Source organism: Helianthus annuus, chromosome 9, assembly GCF_002127325.2.
Source record: "Helianthus annuus cultivar XRQ/B chromosome 9, HanXRQr2.0-SUNRISE, whole genome shotgun sequence".
NCBI classification, from domain to species: domain Eukaryota; kingdom Viridiplantae; phylum Streptophyta; class Magnoliopsida; order Asterales; family Asteraceae; genus Helianthus; species Helianthus annuus.
The window spans coordinates 131,564,510-131,586,296 of NC_035441.2; the positions used below are offsets into that span (position 1 = coordinate 131,564,510).

The 21,787-nt window shown below is 37.1% G+C and overlaps 1 protein-coding gene across 1 annotated transcript; it reads right to left on the minus strand.

Moving 5' to 3' along the window:
• Positions 1-9,529: 9,529 nt before the first annotated feature.
• Positions 9,530-12,549, minus strand: LOC110878729 (ras-related protein Rab7). Its single transcript, XM_022127084.2, has 7 exons — positions 12,410-12,549; positions 12,145-12,171; positions 11,892-11,991; positions 11,544-11,690; positions 10,063-10,143; positions 9,839-9,996; positions 9,530-9,733 (listed from the first exon to the last, which is right to left on the minus strand). The coding sequence occupies exons 1-7, from the start codon at positions 12,460-12,462 to the stop codon at positions 9,667-9,669; spliced, it is 633 nt and encodes a 210-aa protein (XP_021982776.1). The 5' UTR covers positions 12,463-12,549; the 3' UTR covers positions 9,530-9,666.
• Between the last annotated feature and the right edge of the window lie 9,238 nt (positions 12,550-21,787).

The window sequence follows — 21,787 nt, forward strand, 5'->3', positions numbered from 1 at the left end:
TCTGGGTTCCACTTTATGGTGACTTGCGAGAACTTGTAATGGAGGAGGCGCATAAGTCACGTTACTCCGTACACCCTGGATCAGATAAGATGTACCACGACTTGAAAACTACATATTGGTGGCCTAGCATGAAAGCTCACATCGCAACCTACGTCAGCAAATGTTTGACTTGTGCTAAAGTCAAGGCGGAACATCAAAAGCCCTCGGGTCTACTGCAGCAACCAGAGATACCCAAATGGAAGTGGGAACAGATCGCCATGGATTTCGTGATAGGACTACCAAGAACTCAGGCTGGAAACGATACCATTTGGGTGATTGTTGATCGCCTCACGAAGTCAGCACATTTCTTAGCAATTAAGGAGACAGACAAGTTTTCGCAACTAGCAGCGGTTTATCTTAAGGAAGTCGTCTCTAGACATGGAGTACCAACTTCCATCATCTCAGATCGAGATCCACGTTTCACTTCCGATCTTTGGCAAGCAATGCATAAGTCGTTCGGTTCACGACTCGACATGAGTACCGCTTATCACCCGCAGACGGATGGTCAAAGCGAGCGCACCATCCAGACACTTGAAGATATGCTACGGGCATGTGTAATCGATTTTGGGAAAGGGTGGGAGAAGCACTTACCGTTGATAGAATTCTCCTACAACAACAGCTACCACACTAGTATACAGGCAGCTCCGTTCGAAGCACTGTACGGACGGAAATGCCGTTCACCTCTCTGTTGGCTTGAGGTGGGTGACAGTCAGATCACAGGCCCTGAACTTGTGCTTGAGACATCAGAAAACATTGTGCAGATCCGAAACCGTATGGCCGCAGCTCGCGATCGCCAGAAAAGCTATGCTGACAAGCGTAGTAAACCGTTGGAATTCGAAGTTAATGATCGCGTTATGTTAAAGGTCTCACCCTGGAAGGGTGTGGTGCGTTTTGGGAAACGCGGCAAACTAAACCCTCGTTATGTGGGATCATTCAAAATTCTGGAACGAATTGGAAAGGTGGCCTACAGGTTGGAATTACCTGCTGAGTTGGGTAATGTCCATGATGTGTTTCACGTATCGCAGTTAAAGAAGTGTTTGGCTGATGAGACACTAGTTATACCATTTCAAGAGCTGAAGATAGACGACAAATTGCAGTTTGTCGAAGAACCAATTGAGATTATGGATCGGGAAGTTAAAGTTCGTAAACACAGCCGTATACCGATTGTGAGAGTTCGTTGGAACTCAAGACGTGGCCCAGAGTTCACATGGGAACGCGAGGATCAGATGGAACTTAAGTATCCACATTTGTTCCCCAAAGACAAGACAAAACCTAGCAAACCTAATGTTGATGCAACTAGTGAATTTCGGGACGAAATTCCCATTCAAGTTGGGGAGGATGTGACACCCCAGGCAAACCAGTGAATGATATAACTTACCTAGCTTCCTCAGTGAGTGCGTAGTGCATACCAAGTTTCGGGACGAAATTTCCTTTTAGTTGGGGATACTGTGACAACTCGTAATTCGAACCTACTTTATGTAACGTTACGTGCTTACGTGTACTATGTTAATTGAATTAATGTATGAAGGTTATGTTTTATTATACGTGAATGCGTGTATATGCAACCAAACCGAACCGCACGACACTACACTCAACCGCACAAGTCATCTGGGCTTTGCACTTGTGCGCGGACCCTTAGGGCAGCCCAAGTGGGTTCGGCCCATTCCCTTAGCCGATTTACACAGGAGATGTTGTAAACATCTCACATTTTTATCAAAACACACACAAGTTGCAAACCCTAGCTCTCTCTCGTCTCTCTCTCGGAACCGACGGCACCAAGACCACTTGTTTGGATCAATTCTTGTTTACCATCTTCTTATCGGTTAGTATTTTGTTATTGTTTAATTGTTGAATGATGATGTGATATCATGCTTAGACTATATCGATTAGGAATGTATGTGGAATGATAAGCTAGAACCGATTTGATGATGCTTGTTAAATTATTGATAATATTCATGAAAGAATCGGATTGTCCATGTTGTATGAAGACCGAATGGATACATGTAATCAGCCTGTATGTGTGTTTTGGAATATGCTCATGTAATCGGATGTTATGTCATAGATTCGAGTCTTAGAATTAATCGGCTATGAAGTTGTTAATCAAATGATCCGGTAATCGGCTATGAAGTTGTTAATCAAATGATCCAGTTGCATATTTATGTTGATGATGAATTACTGTTCTTGTTGATGATGATTGAATAAGTGAAACTGTTGAACATGGTGTTTGATCCGATTTGTGAAACCGATAAGTTGTTAGCTGGATTTACGGAGTGATTGTTGCTGTTTAACCATGGAAATCTGTTACACACCTTGTCTCGACAAGAGATTGCGAGTCGAGAACTCCTAGTCTCGACTCGAGACCATAACACCGGCACAAAACAACACAACTCGAGACCACGGTTGCGGGTCCGGTTGCGACTCGAGACCGTGTAGTCTCGGCCAGACCAAGATAACCCGAGAACTCCCTGTTACAACTCGTAATTCGAACCTACTTTATGTAACGTTACGTGCTTACGTGAACTATATTAATTGAATTAATGTATGAAGGTTATGTTTTATTATACGTGAATGCGTGTATATGCAACCAAACCGAACCGCACGACACTACACTCAACCGCACAAGTCATCTGGGCTTTGCACTTGTGCGCGGACCCTTAGGGCAGCCCAAGTGGGTTCGGCCCATTCCCTTAGCCGATTTACACAGGAGATGTTGTAAAAATCTCACATTTTTATCAAAACACACACAAGTTGCAAACCCTAGCTCTCTCTCGTCTCTCTCTCGGAACCGACGGCACCAAGACCACTTGTTTGGATCAATTCTTGTTTACCATCTTCTTATCGGTTAGTATTTTGTTATTGTTTAATTGTTGAATGATGATGTGATATCATGCTTAGACTATATCGATTAGGAATGTATGTGGAATGATAAGCTAGAACCGATTTGATGATGCTTGTTAAATTATTGATAATATTCATGAAAGAATCGGATTGTCCATGTTGTATGAAGACCGAATGGATACATGTAATCGGCCTGTATGTGTGTTTTGGAATATGCTCATGTAATCGGATGTTATGTCATAGATTCGAGTCTTAGAATTAATCGGCTATGAAGTTGTTAATCAAATGATCCGGTTGCATATTTACGTTGATGATGAATTACTGTTCTTGTTGATGATGATTGAATAAGTGAAACTATTGAACATGGTGTTTGATCCGATTTGTGAAACCGATAAGTTGTTAGCTGGATTTACGGAGTGATTGTTGCTGTTTAACCATGGAAATCTGTTACACACCTTGTCTCGACAAAAGATTGCGAGTCGAGAACTCCTAGTCTCGACTCGAGACCATAACACCGGCACAAAACAACACAACTCGAGACCACGGTTGCGGGTCCGGTTGCGACTCGAGACCGTGTAGTCTCGGCCAGACCAAGATGACCCGAGAACTCCCTGTTGCGACTCGAGACTTCGAGATCAATATAACCCGAGACCGACTAGTCTCGACTCGAGATTGCTAGTCTCGACTCGAGACCGAGAACATGCACACCCTGTTGTAGGACTGGCCCACTGTTACCAGCCCAATTGATTGGGCCACGTATTTGGACTTGCTTATGTGAAGTTACTGTAGAACTGCCATGCTTAAACGTGAACATGATGATCAATGCTTGTACACAACTTGTTACTATATGTGCGGAACATACGTGCAATGCTAGTGTACGAATCTGATTGGTATGATAACTGTGATAGGACGTGGTTGATCACTTTGTAGCTTAATTGAACTGTTGTGTATCATACCGAGCAATCCCAGGTGAGTTCATTGCATTTCTCAAGCATGCGTCCCGGTGGTTTGGGACAACTAGTAACCATGTGGAAGGGAATTTTGGGTAAACAGTTGAATTGGGTAAACAGTTGAACATGGAATAAATCAGTATCGGATTGCCTGTAGGGCAATGGGGTAATTAGTTGATAGCGCTATTAGGTGGGAAACCTCACACCGGGCCGTAAGGACGGGCATGAACTAATTATCTGGGCATCATTACCAATGCTTGGTTAGAAGCATTGGGGTTGTTAAGGGGCACACTCCCCGGATACATATGGGCACACTCCCTAGGGTATCTAGCATGAGCAACATCGTATCGCAACGTTGAAACGCATTAACATATATCTGGTAACAAAATACGTTAACAAAACTTTGAACTCACCAGCGTAGTCTGACACACTTGTCTGCATGCTTGCAGGTCGTTAGGGTTGGAGACATGGACTTGCTATCTGGGAGTGCTGGAGTGGTCATGGATCGTGGCTTTTGATTAAACAGTTGACTTGGTGGTTTTGAACTTTAAACAATTGAATATTATTTCACTTATGCTTCCGCTAAACATATCTTTTGGATTTAACGTTGGTATTAGACTTGCTTGGTAATTAATAACATGTTTTATTTAAATGTTTATCATTGGTTCAATGTGATTGGTGGCTCAGACTCTGATGCGTAACACGCCTCGCGGAGTCTCCGCAAGTGGTATTTTGGGGGTGTTACAATAATTACGATTGAGTGTCCGTTTCATTGATTCCGCCTTTGATTCGGATAGAAAACTCTTCTGATTGACTCATTCGGGTTCAACAACAATCTTACAGTTGTTGTGCTTCTTACATAGTTTGTATTTTACACAAAATCATGTGTTTTCATGGTATATAAGATATGCTTACATGTACCGTCTTTAAACATGCTTTCTACATCATTTGTTTAAATGTTTTTATGTTATTCTTGATGTTGTTTTGCACCTTTATTTTTTTTAAATCCAAGGGTGGTAATCATGTGGTTCATGTGTTTATTTGTTTGTGTGTAAAATATGTTTCCTATATGCTTTAATCAGGTAATCCTTTGTTGTTTGCTTGTGTGTTGTTTTGTGTTTAATGATTTGTTTAAAGTTTTGAACATTTCCCTTGTTTCAGTTTTTTTAACAAAAAGTCTTCTGTGTTGTTTTGGTGTTTGAAACATATGTGGTATACTTCAATGTTTTTGTTTTTACAAGGCTATAATGTGTTGGATCCTTTACTATAAGTTCATATTTTTTATTCATCCTATACGGATGTTGCTCATACTCGAGATGAAAACATTGGACCAGACACAGATGCACCACAAATGTACTTTGAGATGTGGTCCTTAACTGAAGAAGGTTTAACATCAACACATTAACATTCTTTTTACAAAAAAAAATATTAAGTTTTGTGCTAACCTGGTTTCTAACCATTGTTCTAGCCATTTTTAGATCAATGGAGTGACGACTATGACGAGGACTTGGTATTATCTCCGCGTACCAATGAAGAACATCTTGCATTACTTGCTTCATTCGTTGGTTCATATGAGAACTAAATTCAGGGAAAGTTATTTGATCCAGCCACATTTGATGAAGATTATGATCAGACTGATCCTGATGATTTAGAAGATATGGATCTATAGTGGCAGATGGCTATGATCTCTAGAAGAGTTAATAGATTCATGAATCGCACGGGTAGAAAGTTTGTTGGGAAGATTTGCCCCAAGAAATCCATCTAGATTAAAAATTCTAAAGTGGTCATCCAACAGGATAAGCCATGAATTGACTATAGTCAGAGCTAATGGAAAAGTGATAAAGACTTCAATGAGTAGTGTCTCAAGCCAGAAAATTGAAGATCTGCAAGACTTACTAAGTCTTCCACTTGAAAGGGATCCAGATCACTCTCTTTGAAAGACTTAAAAATCAATTCAAAGCCCAGATCAGAGAGAAGTTGATGAGAAATAAAGATCGATCAAATAAACATCTGTTCTAGGGAGAGATTTTTGGATGTACAAAAGAACAGATGATAATCAAAAGCCAAAACATGACCAAAGGATCAAGATATAAACAACAAATTGAACCAGCCTCTTACCAAAGATAGTGAATCTTGAACACGTAGATCAGAACATTTGTTGATGCTATGTTATCCAGTGTTTGATGCCTTGGAACCGCTGTTGATGACGAAGAAAAGTTTGTTCAGGGCCAAAGCACTGTTAAAGCAAAGGTCTGCTCATGAAGACCAAACATCTGTTGTGGCCATACTGGTGTTTGGAACAAAACAACAGAGGTTGAAGAATAGGTGTTTCCCGAATGTAATAGTATTAGGCTAATACTGTTACATTCCGAAAACACTTGTTCTTCAACCTCTGTTGTTTTAACAGTTTTTAGCTTAGTTGGATCAGAGATTTAATTCCCACAGATGTTTGCAACATTTGTGGAATCTTTTCTATTAGGAATGTTAGATGCCACTATCAGGGTGTTGTCAGCCAATCACGAACAGACCTTTGTATTTAGTATAAATAGATCTCATATGTTAGAGATCTATTTCATCACTTTACACACATTCTCTTTTGTACGAATGGATTTGTGGGTGATCAGGTTGAGGGGGAGATTGTAGAATCATTACAATGTAATTTGTAATCATTTGATTAAATGGAAAACAAGTGCTGATAATATCTTCTTGCTTGTGAGTTTATTATTTGAATTGCACTCATAATTGCTTGTTTTAACTGGATTTAATTCACAGGTATCAAAATCAGATCCTAACAAGTGTTGGCTTCGACAAGTCCTAGGTTAGATGTTACAACTGTTTAAATTTTGGACACTTTGCGAGGGACTGTTAGGAACCAAAAGCAGTGTCTCGTTCTAACTCATCATTTCAAGATTCTCATGGTTAAGGTTCAAGCAACAAAAGTGCATCTAACAACAGTGGTATAAGAGCTTTGATTTCCACTACATGAGAGGGTTCTTATGACTAAAGTGTTCATTTGGAAGATTCAAAAACTATCTCACAACCATTCATGGCAGAGATTGCAATAGTTGAAAATGTAGAAAAAGAGGTAGATGCTCAGATTAAGATGTAGACTGAAGTTGATATGGTTAATGCTAATCAGACAGAGGTTACAAAAGAGAAAGAAAAGAAAGTTGTAGAGGATAAGAAGAAGTCTGATGAAAAGAAGAATGCTGAAGAAAAGAAGGCGGCCCCTGATTTTGCTGCTTTCATGGTCGACTTAAGCAAAGCTACAGGAGCGGTAATTTTAAATCTGCTAGTTTAGTTTGTTTAAGTTGTAGTGAATTAAAAGGTGATGTTGATAGATTATCAAAACATAATCTAAGTCTTGTAAATGATCTGTCTTGTTTAAAAGAGTCGAACTTTTTGTTGAAAAGAAATGAGTCTTTATATTTGAAGAAAATCAAAGCTTATGAAAAAGATATAAGCATTTTAACAAGTAAAATAAATGAAAAACTCCAAATAATTGACTTGGCTCATGATGCAATGAGTGAGAAAACAAAAGAAATATATGAAAATGCAAGTTTATACAGTCTAAATAAAACGTATTATATTTGACCCGACTTGTTTTAAAACAAAAATTTTGCGAAAACGTAGAACAACTGAAAACGTGCATAAAAAACACAAAAACATATTATATTTGAGCCTACCCATTTTCAATGAAACATACAACTTGAATTTATACCGATATGTACATAAAAAATAAGCGTGTAAAAAGTAATTATAAAGTTTTTAGAAAGTTGAAGAGTTATAAGTGCCAATATTAAATGTTGAAGGGTAAAGGTTAAAAAACCAAAAATACACTAAAAGACCAAAAAAATTGGCCCATGCCTAATTTAAGTTATTGTATATGTAATTTTTTATTCTAACTATATATAATATAGGGTGAGAGTTGGCTACAAAGTCTATTTTTTGCTAGAAAGTGTACAAAGTCATAAAACACCATAATTTCAGCCATAAAACCAATGTTTTAAAAACCGGTAAATACCGGCCGGTTATACCGGTATTACCGTTTCCAGATGTAAATCCGGTACGAAACACCCGGTAAATAAGTGAAATGGCATAAGGTTTGTACCGACGGTAAAATCCGGTATACCGGTCTGAAATGTAATACCGGTACCAGCCCAGGGTTATTTTAGTTTGGGTTGTTACTTTTTTTATTATATATGTTACTTATCTTACGTAATTTTTATATATTATGATTATTCGTAACTAAAAGTTCTTATTTAATATTGTATGAAACAAAAATAGTTATCCTCTAGTTGATGAGGATGACGGTAATAGTGAATTTCATTTTTTATGCGATCGTGAACTTGATGTATTTAACACTCAAATGGCTTAAACATATCGTACACTTTCATTTAAAAGAGCTTGTTGGAAAATTGAATGATTTTCGATTATCTTTTGGATTATTTTTTATTATGGATTTACTTTTGGATCATCTTTTAATATGTAATCATGCATTTTTGGATTAACTTTTGAATTGATGTTGTAATTTATGAAATTATAGAGTTAACTAGTCAATCTGGTTGAACCGCTCGGTACAACCTGGTTCAATTTTTTAGCCTAATCCGGTTTGATTAAAAAACCGGTTTTTAAAACATTGCATAAAACACACTCAATATAGGGTGGGAGTTGGCCCATGCCCAATTTATTGTGTTTTAGTGATCTTCACTATGTTATTTGTGGGTTTTGAGTGTGTTTCATGGTTGAAATTATGGTGTTTATGACTTTGTACACTTTGTAGGAAAAAATGGACTTTGTAGCCAAACCCCACCCAATATAATATAATCACTGGAGATCACGAGAGGTGGGGGTGCTACGTGATGGAGCGTGGTGGCTAGGTGACCACGCGTGGAACACCACCGCCGGTCATGGTGACCACGCCTGAAGACGATGAAAGTTACCTTTGAATGTGAACGTTGGGGACGAGAAAAATAAAAAAATCCATCACTAGTGATAGGCCGGCATTCCTACTAAAATCTATCACTAGTGATGGAATGAAGTTTGATGACGTGGTGGAAGCTAATTGAGTGTGGTGAGTGAGGAAAAGTGGATCACCCTCACCCCTAAATAGTTTTATGTATAATTGAAAACATGATAGATAATGTTGGACGTAGATATTCTTCTTAGTTCTTACATAAACTAAAGAGAAATTTACGAAAATGTCTTTTGACCAACGCACTTTACGAAAATGTCACGTTCATGCGTCTGTGGACGGACTTCTCCACATGGGATGCGTCCGGATGCAAGGGATGCGTCGGGGAGCCATGGGATGCGTCGGGGAGGCATGGGATGCGTCTGGGAGGGCATGGGATGCGTCGGGGAGGCATGGGATGCGTCGGGGATGGACTCTTCAACATTTGAATGGACACGTGTCAGCTCCTCGTTCATGGACTCTTCAAGGTGACACACAGACTCCTCCCATGTGGAGGAGTCCGTCCACGGACGCATAAACGTGACATTTTCGTAAAGTGCGTTGGTCAAAAGACATTTTCGTAATTTTCCCTAAACTAAAACAAAGTGTTGGAACATTTATTTTATTTTATGTACAGATGTATTATATAAAATAATACACGTAAGCTTAAATCTGTAACCAGGTCACGAAATGACCGTGATGGATCCCTTTTTCTAAGTTGATTGACTAATTTGGAAGATTTCTCATATGATAAAAAGGACTAGAACAACCGTTAATCAATATATGCACTTGTTATCAAACAAACATCGAACTATGTTTTAGACAGATTAAAAAAAATCATTTCACACAAATTTGTAAACTACCTACACAGATGCATAAGAGACATTAGCAGGCACAACTTCTTTCTTGTTGATCAGTTTCTGAAATTGTTGTTGGAATTCTTTCAAAATACCTACAGAATTAAAAAAAAAAAAAATATGTTGCAACTCTTAAGAAAACAAATAAAGAATATTGCACATAGATTTAGACAAAAAATGATGAAGAAGGGTGTACTAACATTTCATTTACATCTTGAGGGTGCGGTTCACTTGCAAGTGCGGTTTTTGCAACACAAAGGAATGCTTCATCGACGTTGTAATTTTCTTTTGCAGACGTCTCAAAGTAAGGTATGTTTCCCTTTAAAGCACACCACTCTCGTGCGGTCTTCTCGGAGACCTTCATTTAACACAACTAGTAATCATTAAAACTTACTTAACTGATCCAATAGCCACACATACTTACCGCTCGACTTGCCCCACCGTTTGTGTCGACCTTGTTCCCTAACAACACAAAAGGAAATCTCTCAGGTTCACTTGGATCAGCCTGCAGTAAAATAAAGTGGAATATTGTCATATACACAATCAAAGACTGCATAATACACAATCAACTTGCTCGTTTGGTTTGAATTATTATTATTATACATATATATGTAGGATAAAGATCAAATAAAAATAGAATAAACGTACGAATTGGGGGAAAAAGCAAAAAGTGGCGGTGGCAATCTGGTAATTATTAGCAACTTCAAAATTACTCTAGTAGAGTAATTTTGAGCATCTGTAGAGTAATTTTGGGAAATGTGGGGTAATTATCAAATTACTCTAGTAGAGTAATTTTGACTTCTGTAGAGTAATTTTGGAAAATGTCTTGTAGAGTAATTTTGTTAGCATTTAGTTATGGGGTTTAGCTTTATGGTTTAACTTTTAGCTTTTAGTTTGGGGGGGGGGGGGGGGGTTAGTTTTTTTTTAGGTTTTTGGGGGTGGGGGGGGGGGTTAGTGTAATTTTGATAATTACGTACAATTTTGATAATTACCCTACACGATCAAAATTACTCTGCATGAACATTTACAAAATTACTCTACAGAAGCTCAAAATTACTCTACTAGAGTAATTTTGAAGTTGCTGATAGTTACCAGATTGCCACCGCCACTTTTTGCTTTTTCCCCTAATTCGTACGTTTCGTACATTTATTTTATTTTTACGGGAAGTTAACCCTGTATATGTAATAGGAACATATTTTATACATATTACTCTATTGGCCTACTAGCTAATAACTAGCCAAATAAACAACTATACACTAATGATCTCATTCTTTGGCTCTCTGATTATCTGCTTAAGCCAAAATAAGGCCTTATAAATTATTTTGTATCTTTTTTGTTAGATTGTTAACTTTGAGTAAGAATCCTTGAATGAATGACAATTTGGATATTTTATATTGAAAACATTGTATTAAATTTTAATTTGAAATTGAGGCAAGCTGAGTAGAACTGGGCACCTAAGTTATAAACCAAACGAGTTCAAGCCTTAACATCCTGCACGATATTGTAAATTTAATATGAGCCAGGCCGCTCGTTTTGTAAATGAGCCAACCTCGAGCGGACCCTCGCTTGGTTTGGTCCGGCTCATGAACAACTCTAACAACTAGCATATACATTTTTAAAAATCAATTTTTAAACAACTAAACATATTGAAATCTATATGTATTATTATTATTATTATTATTATTATTATTATTATTATTATTATTATTATTATATAATAAATGGTATAAGAGTTATAACAGTTTAGGCAATTTTTAACAAATTCTGAGTTATGAAATGAATATCCACACACATACATATAATAAGTAAACACATGCACCCATGCATGCATGCATACATACAAATATTATATATATATATATGTGTGTGTGTGTTTGTGTGGAAATAAGAAGCATAGTTTTATACCTGATTTAAAAACTCTTCATGCCAAGTTTGAAGGGTTTCAAAGGTTTTCTGAATGTTGACATCATATACAAGAACACAGCAATCAGCCCCTCTGTAAAAAGCAACCCCAAGACTATGAAACCTCTCTTGCCCAGCTGTGTCCCAAATCTGATCATACAACCATATATTAAATTACTCTTAATTTTTCATTTTAAATTATTTCTTTTTATCGTTTTACTAATTAACCATAAAGGATATCTACATGTTTCTTGTTTATGATCTGTAATTATCCTAGTCCCTAGAAGTTAATGTTTTCACAACTTATACAAGCTCACCCGAAAACCTTAAAGTTATTGGCTAAATACTTACTTGCAAGGTGACAAGCTTGTCATCTATATGCAACTCTTTTGTCACAAAATCAGCACCAATTGTGGCCTTGTATTGTTTGTTGAATCTTTTATAAACATATCTAGAATGACAGTTAATTTGAACTGAAAACTCTTAAAACTCGACGCGATCACCAACATTTCTGCCATTTCGTTTAAACATTCACTTCAAAGTCATTCAACATTAGTATGTTAGCATGATAAAACTACTATATAATTTAACTTTTTAAGGATACTGATTCATCAAAGATGTCTTCCCAACCCTACAAAAACAAAAAACATGAAAGTGTTGGTGAGTCATGCTAAGCTCCATTTCAACAGCTCAAGACGATGAACTAAACCGAACTTGAACAAAAAACAAGTTATTTTAGGCTTATACATAGATCAACATTATATGAGGTCCTAAGAGCTCATGTTCTATATATAAACTCCTAGGAGCTCATGTTATATTTTCGTGAGCTAAATTTTAATATAAATATAAATATAAATATAATGGCGTACCCGCTATCTCCAAGAACAATGACCTTGAGCAGCATACGATCCGACATCAACATCTTTCGAGCGAAGTTGATCGAGCCACACGATCAGCTGTTTGTGGATGTTATATAAACACACCAAAGGAGGAAATTAAAGGGAAAAAGTGACAACCTTTCACGTGGTATGCTTCTCATCTCAATCACTTGTTATCAATTAATATAACCTCTTTTTGATATTTGACTTTAGACTTTTTTAAGTCAATATTTTAAAATTTTAAAGGTGCATCTACTTTTTTCTATAGAAATATTGTTGCGTATATTCAATTATACAACTTTTTTTTTTCTGGAATAAGATGTTTAAGATGACAAAAGTATTTGATTATTTCGACCAATATATGTTTTAGAAAATACCCTTTCATTTCCATATTGAGAAAATAATATATAAAATTGATTTAAGCCATTGTATTTGTAGTTTCTTTTGTGAACTATTGAAATAAAAGTAAGATGGTTAAAATGTAATCAGTTAGTTTTTAATATAATTTAACGATGAGCTTCTAGAGTAGTAAAAATATTTAAATGAAAAATGTTTATCCACCTTTTTATAATATTACTTTTCTAAAAGGTTCAATTAATGGTCGTGCAAGGATGCAACTTCTAGTATATTCATGTGATCTTTATCAATACAGGTGGATGACAGTTTACAATTTTCACAATTTAATTTGGGTTGGTGCATATACAAGTCAATCATTTATGTCTATTCAGTTTACAGAAAATAATACTAATAATTATCTGTAAATGGTATCGTTGTTGATTTCCTATCGTGCGGACGTCTATGGCATCTGTTGGGGTTTGTTATTTAAAAATATATGAACACCTTAATAAAAACTTTCGCTAAACACCTATACATGCATGCACTTAACGAAACCAAAGAAGGAATTAGGGGCGTAGCTTTCAAGGGGCCGGGTCCCTCATTAGTGTTATGTATGTACGTTTCGTATACGTTTTCGACCCCGGTTTTATAAAAAAAAATAGTTATATAGAATTTTTAGGTCCGGTGACTTCCGACCTCCGATGAAAATTTCCAAGCTTCGCAACCGGAAGGAATTAGGGTGTTTAGAGCCTCTAAACAATCAAAGGTTGTTTTGACTTTGGGTCTATAAAGCTAGAACTCGAGATGGATAAATTAAAAAGATGACAATGAAGCAATGGAAAATCTCTATATATATATAGTATAATTCACAACCGACCAATTATTATTATTATTATTAATAATTATAAAAGTGAACTTCACATAAGCTTTTTCTTCAAGATGGAAGAAACCCCTTCTGCCTCTCGTTGGTTGTCAGTTCAATTTGTATTTGTTTCATTAATTAAAAAATGCTTTTCTCACAAGATGGGAAAATGTTAGCTCATAATAGTTAGCTGGCTAATAATGTCGATCAAGTTGCTATAAATTAGAGGTAAAATGTAAATGGATTAACTAACCAAACTAGGGGTTGTTAGCAACTAATTATTAAATTAAGTTGTGAGAATAAAAAAAGTATTGATGATTTGAGTTGAAACTCTCTCTCTCTAATAACGATCCCTAAGGTTATGGTATAGTTTCACACCCCTTAACTACACGTAGGCGTTACATCACCTATTTGACCCTCTTTCACTTCACCTCACAACAAGGAAATGGTTTAACTCCCCATTAACGCCCCTTAAATTAATTAAAATACATACATACATACATACATATATATATATATATATAGCATGTTGTGTGTGTAAGTTTTGCAATGCTTGATTCCCTCACTCTCTCTTCTAGTTAACTTCTTAACATGTGAAGATATTAATGCCTCTTAACATCCTTCAGGAGCGGTATAACAAGTGTTAACGAATGCCAACTAGGATTAACACCTATGGATGTTAAAGTACATCAAGTGGTCTAATAGTATCAGAACCGTTCTTTCCTTAAAACAAGGTTTAGTTTTGAGAGTGATTCACGTTGACACAAAATGATCACCAAATTGGAGCACTAATGATTCACATCATCAATTCAATACTGGCAGCGATTCAATTCACATCAACAATTCAACAACAATCAATTATATCATCGATTCGTGTCACATTAACAATCAACTGAGCAATTAGATCAACAAACAACATGACAACCAAAAATCAAGATTTGAAAAAAAAAAAAAACCAACTATCAAAAATAAAGAAAAATATCACGATTCAATCTGCGGCTGAAAGAACTGAGAAAACCTTTGAAAATAATTAGGGCGACATCATTGAAGCATTGTATGAAGATGAACGAATTAAGAGTTGCATTTGAATCACATTTAGAGTTTGTGCAACTTTAAAATGATTTATTCGAAATGTTAATAGTTAGTTAGCGAAATGTTATAGATGAGGTCCTCGCAAAAGGTGGCTTTTCGTGTAGAGACATTCTGTGCAAAAAGCTTTCCATTTCGCATGGTTTTTTGGTGCGAAAAGTTGATATAGTTTTATGCGAATTTTTAACCATTTGACTTTATGTTCAAGGGTTAGGTTGTATGTTGTAACCAATAAGGAAGCTAACTCCCATTTGAGTTTTAGACGCCTCTCTTTACTATTTTGAGTTGATATCCAAGCTTATGTTCATGAATTGAACCACTGATTGTGACTGTTAGCCGTTACATGCTTAGGCTTGATGTTACATGTTTATGATTGATGTTAACTGTTAACTATCGATGGCTAGCATTTGTTTCTAGAATTATTGAATGTCTAGTATGCTTTCCTAGAAAGGTATTGACGAACCTTGTAAAAGCGACGATGTAGCATGTAATGATGATTGTTGTTGTCTTATGTCAGTATATGTATATATATAGGAACGACGAGACTTCTAATACAAAATGGAAAACTAGGCCAACAAGAAACCAGAACCCTAAAATTACAAGACTACATCCTGAATGTTAAACTCACACCATCTATCCCAATCTTAGTTGACAAATTTTGATCTACTAGCAATTCAAAAAACGCATTTTCTTTGATGGATTCCGTCGTCCGGTTGAAGTGAATGTGGTATATGTTGAAAGTCTTCTCGTTTCTCGCCTTCCAAATTTTCCAAGCCGTGTCCAAAAGAATGCCTCCATTTATTTTTTTCCTATCTTTGGAACCTTTCATCTTCATAGCTAATCCAAGCACATCTTGTATGGGGAGATCCCTGTTAGGAAAAGGAACCTTAACCCATGCCAAAATGTTCCACCATATGTACTTTGCAATCCAACAATCCCATATAACAATTGGGTATATGCCTGCTAGGCTTTGTGACAAGCAGTTGATAGTGAAGTTCGCTTCATAATTTGATGTTTATATCAATGCTTGATGTTAATGTGCATTACTGATGTTTAGTATGATTTAACAATTCTTTTCAAATGTTTTTTTACTCAAAATGATACGTCGGTATTTTGTTTCTTAAAATAAATTAGAACTCCCTCAGTGTAGCTAACGGTCTTTAGCATGTATATCAGGTTAAACATGTATTGGTGGTTGATTGGAAGTCATTTGGCATGGAATGAAAGTTGTCCTACCCTGATGTCTGGCATCCCATCGGCCATAGTTGAATTGTTATGAATATGGTTGTTGTGTTTCTAAATGATCGATAGATGTATTGGACATTTGATGTTTTCCGCTACATATGTAGGACATTTTTTATTTAACAACTATGATTTGATGCTTAAATCCAACTTGAGGTCTCTTGGGTTTGGGGATTTACAAATAGAAAAGATCATTCTGAATCTATAATTGATTCAAGAACAAATAAATGCAATAATTGACTCTCCAAGGTGGAATTTCTAAGATTTTATCGTTGAGATGTTTAGGGTTGGTTATATTGTTGTGATAATTTTATTACTATAGATGATGAGACTCCTGAAAAAAGTTGAAGACGAGATACGTAGGAATTCAACTGGAAGGGAAAGCTCAAAGCATTGCAATGCCATCGATCATTCATGAAAACTCTTTGAGTTTTGATCTTAGAATTTGCATGGAACGGCTATGTTCGAACAATTTTTACAAGGTTCTCAAGCACTATGATAGAGGACACCAATGGAGCACGAGTTGCACTTAACGAATGGGTAATCTTATTGATTATTGCAAGGATTTCGATTTGTTCTGAATAAAGCTACTATATGAGAGTAATACGTGGTAAGCTTATGCATTGATGACTTAGATACAAGAATTCATTGGCAAGTGTGGATGTTTAAACCTAAATGTATTTGGGAGGCTCGTTCTCTATCCATAATGCAAAATGGCTCGTCCTCTATCCAGAATGCAAAACGTGGAAAATTTGTCTATAACAAATTTTCAATCACCGATTAAATCTGGATTAGTTTCAACATTAGTTTCGAGTGTTGCAAATTGTAAGTTCCCATAACCGATTGTCACTGGTAAGAAACTATCAACATCACCAATCTATCAAGTTAATGGAATGAGGATGAGGTCCAAGAAATTGAAAACCAAATAAATGTAGGAAGTCACTCATAAATTAAATAAATAAAACACTTTTTTTTTCTTTTCAAATTACAATACGGAAAATGAAGGAAAGCATTAATTACAATGTGATTACAATTGAAATAAAAATAAAAGACGAGAAATAAGATTACCCACAAGATTTTAGATAAAGACTCCTATTCAACATGGTCCTTTGAAAAACATTACTGGTATCCTAAGAGAATTTGTCTATTTCCCAAGGTACAACATTTGAAACAGTCAGTATTGTAAAGAAAGTCGAAACAACTCTAAAAATTAAAATAGAAAATATATTGCATTGAATGTATTTAAAGCTATTTTGTTTGGTTTTCAATTTTAAGTTGAACCCGCAAACTATTATGTTTCAACTTCTGCTGACCTGCACTACTAGGAAGGAATTGCTGCAACAGTGAGAGGCACATGTTGAACTAGCTGCAAAAACAGGAACTAGCGCACCAGTTTATGTGTGGGTTAGACGCTCGGGCGTGCCATCCCGCTAGCCATGCCCTGATCTGCTTGACCAAACCGGTCGTGCGGACAATGTTGGTTGCCTGGTTTGCACACCTGCATCGTACCACCTTGCGCGCTACACCAAGCCAACATAGGTTGCACCACTAGTTGCACGCACGAATTTGCAGGTCCATGCGATAGATAACTGCTCACTGGTTTATTCGACCAAGTGCGCATGCCTTGTGATCCATCTAGACCACACATGTGCCACTCTGTTTTTGCATGTCCAATCAGGACCTGACGGCCCACATAAGGCTGGCAAATCGTGTCTTAACAGGTTTAACAGGTTTCTGACGGCGCGCACAACATAAGTTTCAAACATGATTACGACTCGTTTAACTATTTTCTACCTCATGTTTATAAAACCGTTTTATGTTTTATGTACAAAGATGAATAAATAATAGATCCTAACATTGTAATTTTAATTATTTTAAAAATTAAAAAAGTCAAAGGGTGTATTTTTCAGTAAGGCTGTTCAAAAAGCTTGCGGCTCGGAGCTCGCTCGAAGCTCGCTCGGATTTAGCTCGGAAAAAGCTCGCTCGATTTGGCTCGGTTTAAAAGTGAGCCGAGCCGGCTCGGCTCGGTTAGAAAGTGAGCCTAGCTCGGCTCGGCTCGTAACGAGCCGAGCTGGCTCGGTTCGGCTCGCTTTGTAGCTCGGCTCGGTTTAGCTCGAATTATTTTACTTATAATAAGTTTTAGTTTTATATACATTATAATATATTACAAAAAAACTGATTATTATTTACATGTATATAGGTTTGTAATTTGATATTTATGGCATATTTGAAGATTGATTACCATACTAATGAACTAATATTGTATTTTATTGAAATTAAAACTTATTTTGCGTTGTTAAACTTGATTTTGGTTTGAATTGTATTAGGTTGAACTTATTTTGAATATATTCTTTTAAATTATGAATAATATTTTAGGCTATTAAATTTTAAGAGGTATATATTAGTTTTTTTTTAATAAAATGGAGCCAAACCAAGCCGAGCCAAGCTAGCTCGGTTTAAAACCAAGCCGAGCCCGAGCTTAGATTTTCAGCTCGGTTTCAAATCTGAGCCGAGCCGAGTCAGCTCGGTTTATAAGCGAGCCGAGCCCGAGCTTGGCCTGGCTCGGCTCGGCTCGGCTCATGAACAGTCCTATTCAGTCAAACATGTCTAATCGTGTCTTAACAGGTACCCAATTGCCCACCCTAGGCCCACACCACACGTGCGCTAAGATCTGCGGAGCTACGCTACAATCTCCTGGACCACGCGCATGAGGTAAAAAATGTAAAGGTAGCTCTTAAGCGGCTCACAGGCATACAGGCATGAAAAGTGCACCAAAAAAGCGCCACGATAGCACACATTGATATGATGACTTGCCTCGGATGGCACACATTCATACAATATTAGGGCTAGTGGTAGTCCACTAGATGTGTACCCGATATTATTCGATTTTTGTTGAATCTTGCACAAGTGTAAGATCCCAAGACATAACATATGACTAAATGACTAATATGTTGGATCAGTTCTGTTTAAACATAATGGAAAACATGAATAATACCTGTTACAGCAGACATGCCAGCAGAGAATCCAGTCAGAGATGCAGCCATGGAGTTTGACATGATTGTCAGGATGATCTGGTTCCTCCTTAGGGTGTAAGATTATGATGGTGATGAAACCGAAGTAGGGTAATTTCGGTTAGGGGAGAGAGTCACGAATTCTTGATGTTAATGAGGGTTGTGATTGTGTAATGTGTGTAACTGTGTAACCCTTTAACTCTCTAATAAGCCCCTTATTTATACACCCAAGAGGAAACCCAATTAGTTAATAAGGGTAATATGGTCCATCAACAATTACCAACTAATTATTAATAGGTTAATAAATATATTTTGATCTAATATAATATAAATGATTATATAGGCTACAAGATTAAATATTACATTTTATATATTTAATCTCACATTCTCCCACTTAGCCAAGTAATCATTTATCATGAGTATTAGGTAAGCCTGGCCAGGAGTTAACACTCATTTTAGCTTTAAACCAAGAACTATAGCAGAGAAATACAGCCGTTGAATCATCATTCGACTCAGGACCCCCATTAGTCATACTATAGCCTCAATTTAAAACCTAATAGTTACGATCAAAATATGTATAAGCCCTTTAGCGTCTGATTTGTATTTATATTTGTCTATATGTCATTACACCGGCAGAACATATGTTAGAGACATACAAAATCAAACTGAGGAAATTTTATTAATTAAAACATAAGCTAGTACAATATGCCATTAAACAAGGTCTTTAGTAAGTCCCATATTCGATACATGTTCTTCGAAAACTTTAGGTGGGAGACCTTTAGTCATCGGATCCGCTAGCATATCTTTAGTACTAATATACTCTATACAAAGATTATTTTCCTCAACACGTTCACGTACGAACAAGTACTTTGTATCGAGATATAAACCAGCTCCAGTCGAACTGTTACTGTTCGAGAAACTAACGGCAGCTGAGTTATCACAGTAAAGCTTCAATGGTCTAGAAATGGAATTAACAATTTTGAGTCCAGTGATCAGATTTCTAAGCAACATTCCATGACAGGTTGCGTTGTAAACAGCAATGTATTCTGCCATCATTGTGGAAGTTGTAGTTAACTGTTGTTTATGACTCTTCCATGAGATAGGTCCGCCTGCTAACATAAAGATGTAGCCCGAAGTGGATTTCTTGTCATCTTTGCATTTGGCAAAGTCAGAATCAGAATAACCTACCACTTCTAAGTGATCACTTCTTCTATAAGTCAGTTTATAGTCTTTCGTCCCTTGCAGATATCTGAGGACCTTCTTAGCTGCTTTCCAGTGATCTAGGCCAGGATTAGTCTGATAACGGCCTAGCATTCCAGCAATATAAGCGATATCTGGGCGAGTACAGACTTGAGCATACATCAGGCTCCCGACTACTGACGCGTAAGGTATCTGGCTCATTTGCTCCTTTTCAACCTCTGTTGTCGGACACTGGAATGAACCGAAAACATCTCCCTTAACTACTGGAGCGACGGAGGGTTTGCACTGTTGCATGTTATAACGTGTAAGGACACGATCTATGTAAGTCTTTTGAGACAATCCTAAGATCCCTTTGTGTCTATCTCGGTGAATTTCGATGCCAATGACGTAAGAAGCATCTCCGAGATCCTTCATGTCGAAGTTATGCGAGAGTAACCGCTTCGACTCATGCAACATGTCTAAACTATTACTTGCCAATAGAATGTCATCTACGTAAAGGACAAGTATAGTAAAGTTACTCCCACTCATCTTGAGGTAGGTGCATTGATCCACTTGATTCTTCATAAAACCTTGCCTCTTCATGACTTCATCAAACTTGAGATACCATTGACGTGATGCTTGTTTTAACCCATAAATGGATTTCTTCAACTTACAGACTAGATGCTCCTGACCTTCAGGTTTAAAGCCTTCAGGTTGTTTCATGTAAACATCTTCGTCTAAGTCTCCGTTAAGGAAAGCAGTTTTGACGTCCATCTGATGCAGCTCTAAATCAAAATGAGCTACTAGGGCCATAACGATCCTTAATGAATCTTTACGAGAGACAGGTGAAAACGTCTCTTGATAATCAATTCCCTCTTTCTGAGTGTAGCCCTTTGCAACCAATCTCGCTTTGTAGCGTTCAACGTTCCCATTCGGATCTAGTTTTGTTTTGAACACCCATTTACAACCTACAGGTTTGACACCGTTGGGTAATTCTACCAAATCCCAAACGTCATTTTTCTTCATGGATTCAAGCTCATCAATCATTGCTTTGTTCCATTCAGAAGACTGATCACTGCTAATGGCTTCATTATAAGAGATAGGATCATTGAGCTTTCCAGCATCCATTTCAGTCAGGTAGGTAATATAATCATCCCAATTAGTAGGCCGTTTTTGCCTAGATGACCTCCTGAGCTGATTTTCGGGTTGAGCGTTGTCTTGGTTTTGAGCGTTTGATGTGCCTTCGTTATGAGGTATAATGGGTTCTGGTTGTGGAGTTGGAGTTTGTGCAGTGACTTCAGGTGCAGTTGCATGTGGTACAAGAGGAGTAAACGGAGTAATGGTAAGCGACGAGTCTCTCCCCCCCGCGTCTTGTACTTCTTGCAATTCTTCGTAAGGGTTAGTACTGCTCCCACTGACCTTGAAATCCTCCAGGAACGCGGCACGCTTGGTTTCAACAATACGGGTGACATGGGAAGGACAATAGAAACGATAACCCTTTGAATGATCAGGATACCCGATAAAGAAACAGGTAACTGTTTTAGGGTCAAGTTTCCTTAGGAAAGGATTATATAATTTTGCTTCAGCAATGCAGCCCCATACTTTCATATATTTAAGACTCGGTTTCCTTCCTGTCCAAAGTTCATAAGG